Source organism: Tupaia chinensis, unplaced genomic scaffold, assembly GCF_000334495.1.
Source record: "Tupaia chinensis unplaced genomic scaffold, TupChi_1.0 Scaffold000502_1, whole genome shotgun sequence".
NCBI classification, from domain to species: Eukaryota; Metazoa; Chordata; class Mammalia; order Scandentia; family Tupaiidae; genus Tupaia; species Tupaia belangeri.
The window spans coordinates 977,751-981,900 of NW_006160014.1; the positions used below are offsets into that span (position 1 = coordinate 977,751).

Consider the following 4,150-nt stretch of genomic DNA (forward strand, 5'->3'; position numbering starts at 1 on the left):
TTTCTTTCTTTCTCTCTTTCTTTCTTTCTTTCTTTCTTTCTTTCTTTCTTTCTTTCTTTCTTTCTTTCTTTCTTTCTTCTTTCTTTCTTTCTTCTCTTTCTCTCTTCTCTTTCTTCTTTCTTTCGAGAGATTTTTACTATAGAGCATGAGCATTCGCCAGAAATACAGAGAGAGAGTTAGAAAGTGAGAAATCACTGCCCAGAGGGGATGGTCACACCGCAATCCCTTCTCCTCCATTTTCCTCTTGGAATTGCACATGTGCCTGGCATGAGTTTCAAGATGCCAGGTCCGGGACTTGAACCATGGTTGACTATGTGGGAGACTAGAGATGTAGCCATTACACCATCTGCTGGTCCCTCCACTCCTTTTAAATTGTGAGGCTCCTGGAAGTGATTTCATTTCTCAAAGCCTTTGTGTTCTCATCTGTAAAAATGGGACAGCCGTACTTACCTTATGGTCTCATTGAAGTTCCAGTGACCTCACTCATATGAAGTGCTCAACCCAGGGTCAGGTTCACAGCAATTGCTCAATACATGGTAGTATAAAAATGTCACTTTATTAGTCCTTAGTTCCTTTCAAGCCTCTTAAAGAGGTTTAACATCTTTCTCCTCCAAACAATTCAACACACATTTGAAAAAAGAAAAGTTACGCAAATTTCTTGACGAAGGATACATACAAGGGGTTTTCAGAAAATTCATGAAAAATGCATAAAATTAAAAGACTTGGAGGGGCCAGTAGGTGGTATGGTGGTTAAGATGCTGGATTCCCACATGGCTGACCATGGTTTTCCTGGACCTGATGGCTGGAAAAATCACACTAGACACAAATCTGTGCATGCCCAAAATCCTGAGGAGAATGGAAGAGAAGGGATTGTGGCATGGCTATCACCCTTGGGAGAGGGGCAATATCTCACTTTCTCTTTCTCTGTCTCTGTCTCCAGAAAGCACGTGCACCCTATGGCAAAAACTTTAAAAAAAAAAAAGACTCAGGGCCAAATGATGGCACAACAGTAAAATGCGATACTCTGTGAGACAATTCCACATGAGAAAGTTCCTGGTTCAAGTCCAGAAACCTCCCTACATGTGCCAGTATGCCCCGTGATCTGGGGCTGGGTGAAGGCTGAGGAACTGTGGCACCAAGACCCTGGTGAAGATGCTGTCTCTTTCTCTTTTATTCATGAAAGAAAGAGAAATAAACTTAAAAAAAAAATAAAGAGGGCTGACTCTGTGGCCTGGTCGTTAAGGCAGCTGTATCTCAAATGGCTGACTGCAGTTAGGGCCCTGGACCTGGTGGCTTGAGAAATATGGCAGGTCTATGTGCACGTGTGTGTGTCTAAAATCCTGAAACGAGGGAGAGATGGAGGAAAAGGGACTGTGGTATGACCATTCCCCATCAGGGGTGCTTCCCCCCCACTCTGGTGGGCACACGTACCCTCCAGTATGAAAAAGAAAGAAAGAAAAAAGATTGTGTATAAATTTCAGAGTTTTTTTTTTTTATTGCATCAAACTAAACTCATATTTTAATTTTTTTCTAAGAACTTTAAAAAATGTCCTTGTATACCGAATGAATGGGGGCAGAATCTCAGTGCTAAGGGTTAGGGGATCATTATGAACTGGATAGGTCAGACAGAGGTATTATTTAGGCTGATCTTCAAAAATGGTTAGGATTTAGTGTGGAGTACCTGAAAAATCATTCCTTTTTTTTTTTTTTTTTTTTTTTAAGAATTGTTTGCTTAATTTTATTTATCATTAGTATTATTTTTTAATTTGCTACTAGGGCACACATAAGAGAGAGAGAGAGAGGGAGCTGCCAGATCTGGGACTCAACTGGTTGACCACGTGGGAGTCCAGCATCCCAAACACCACACCACCTGCTGGCCGTGGGAAGTCCATTTTAAGTTGAGGGAGGGAGTGAGTTAGTACCTAGCCAACAAAGGTGGAGTTTGGGGACGGTGCCTAGGATTTATGTGGGAATGAGTGAAAGGAAGACTGACTCCAGCTGAGGTCCTGCTAAGAAAGCTGGACTTTTTCTGTGGGAATAGGAGTTGCTGAGTGTTTTAGAGCACAGGTGTGAGAGGAAGTCAGGAGTGTGCAGCCCCACACGGAAGGTGAACGGGATGAGGCCAGGAGGCCAGCAGGGAGAACAATGGGCAAGTTCGGGTGGAGATGGGTAGGACGTGCCCAGAGTGGAGGAGGTGAGTAGAAAGGAGGGTGGAGGAAGGTGAAGGAAGACGGGGAAGGAACATGAAAGACTGCTCCTGAGGTATGGAAGCTGATTTCTTGGGTTATGAGGCAGAAAGAGGACAAGCAAGAGGGGAAATCAGCTGGGAGATGATAACGAAAGGGAATTCTTTTTTTTTTTTTTTTGAGAGTTTTTTGCTATAGGACGCGTGCGCTCACCAGAAAGACAGAAAGAGACAGAGAGATAGAAAGTGAGAAATCACCCCCCAGGGGGGATGGCCACGCCACAATCCCTTCTCCTCCATTCTCCTCTCAGGATCTTGGGCATGCACACACACGCGCCCGGCGTAAGTTTAAGCCACCAGGTCTGGGACTCGAACCCACGGTCAACTACATGGGAGTTCAATGACATAGCCATTATGCCAACTGGTGGTCCCCTAAAGAAAATTCTTAATGGCTATGACTAGAGGGGGCAGATCTCTTCCTGGTTTCTCACCTTCCTCTGCCATTTGGATGTTTTCAAGAACACATTGTCCTCTTCTGGCTTGAGCCTTGTACGGGGGCACCCAAAGGACAGACACTGGCTTTTTGCGAGCTTCCTTTTCACCCTTACCGCATAGAAACCACACAGAGAGAGGCGTGTCGAGGCCAAAACAGACCTACCAGCAGAACAGTTTCCAAATGTGCCCTTCCCAAACGCAAGTTTGTTTGGATGCTCTTCCAAGGGTTGTGTGTGGTGGCTATTTTTTTCAGATTGTGTAAAGTTAATAATCTGATCTTATGAAGAGATGCAAAGAACGTTTTGAATAAAAATCTCTTTGTTGTTGTTTTACAGGGCTGTAGCAGTGGCCAGGAAGAAAACCGCCCCCTCTGAAGGTTGTTTTTATGACTGTTCTTTGCAGCATTGTTCTAAAAATGGGAAATTACATATTGCTGTGCCAAAGGACACAAACACCTGCAGTTAGAGGAATACCTTCCACGAGGTGGCTTTTCAGAGCAGGCGCCATTCTAGCCCCGGCCAGTTCTGGGTGGAGGACTCTGCAGAAGCTTTATTTGTGTGTTTCTTTGCTTCTAAGGGGGTGGGCGTGGGCTTAGGTTTGTAACTGGGGTGGGCTTTGGCAGCTATGGGGCTCAAGCGGTGGTCATTCCCTCATTCATGCAATAAACATTTATCGAGCATCAGTTCGGTGTCTGCCCTATTGTTTTTACTGTCTTCTCTTGCCTGAGGTTGTTAAAATAACTGGTAGAACTGGCTACAGCAGGTAGCTTTCTTCTTTATTTATATATTTTTCAAGTGTGTTTATTTATTTCTTTGGACAGAGAGAAAGAGAGAGAGGCACCAGCAACAGGGTCCTCATGCCTCTAAGATTCAGCATCCTCCCTAGATTCAGCAGATACAACTTACGGGCACCTATGCCCCTGGCATACGGGGACGTCCCAGGACACAGACTCAGGAACTTTTCCCCACGGGGCCAGTTGCATTATCATCTGGCCAGCGTCTGGCTGCAGGCTGTTTTCTTGTCCCTTTTTTTTCTTTTTTCATTTTCAGAGTCAACACATGATGACTGCCTCCATGTGCCTGAGACCTGGAGAGAGCGCCAGCACATTCCCTCCATCCCCTCTTTTCTTTCTCCCTCGTTTCCTCTTTCTTCTTCACTTCTTCCTTTCTCTTCTTGTTCGTCTAAACAAACTGAAATGTAATTTTAAAACTTGTTTTAATTTTTTTTTTTTTTTTTTTTTTGTCGCAGGGCACGTGTGCTCTCCAGAGAGAATCAGTGAGAGGGAAAGTGAGAAATCACCCCCAGGAGGGATGGTCAAGTCACAATCCCTTTTCCTCCATTCTCCTCCTGGGATTTTGGGGCATGTATGCACACATGCATCCTTCATGATTTTCAAGCCCCAGGTCTGAGATTCGAACCATGGTCAACTATGTGGGAGTCCAACATCTTAACCACTATGCCACCTGCTAG

The 4,150-nt window shown here is 44.7% G+C and overlaps 1 protein-coding gene across 2 annotated transcripts in view; it reads left to right on the forward strand.

Annotated features, from left to right (window-relative positions):
* The window catches only part of AHNAK (AHNAK nucleoprotein), a 116,117-nt gene extending 112,764 nt beyond the window's left edge, over positions 1–3,353 (forward strand). For both annotated transcript variants that reach the window (XM_006156588.2, XM_006156589.2), the window contains one exon: positions 3,016–3,353. Coding sequence is in view for 1 of the 2 variants with exons in the window: in XM_006156589.2 (XP_006156651.1) it covers positions 3,016–3,023 (8 nt within the window). In the remaining variant the exon portion in view is untranslated. The remainder of the gene's footprint in view (positions 1–3,015) is intronic.
* The last annotated feature ends 797 nt before the right edge of the window (positions 3,354–4,150 follow it).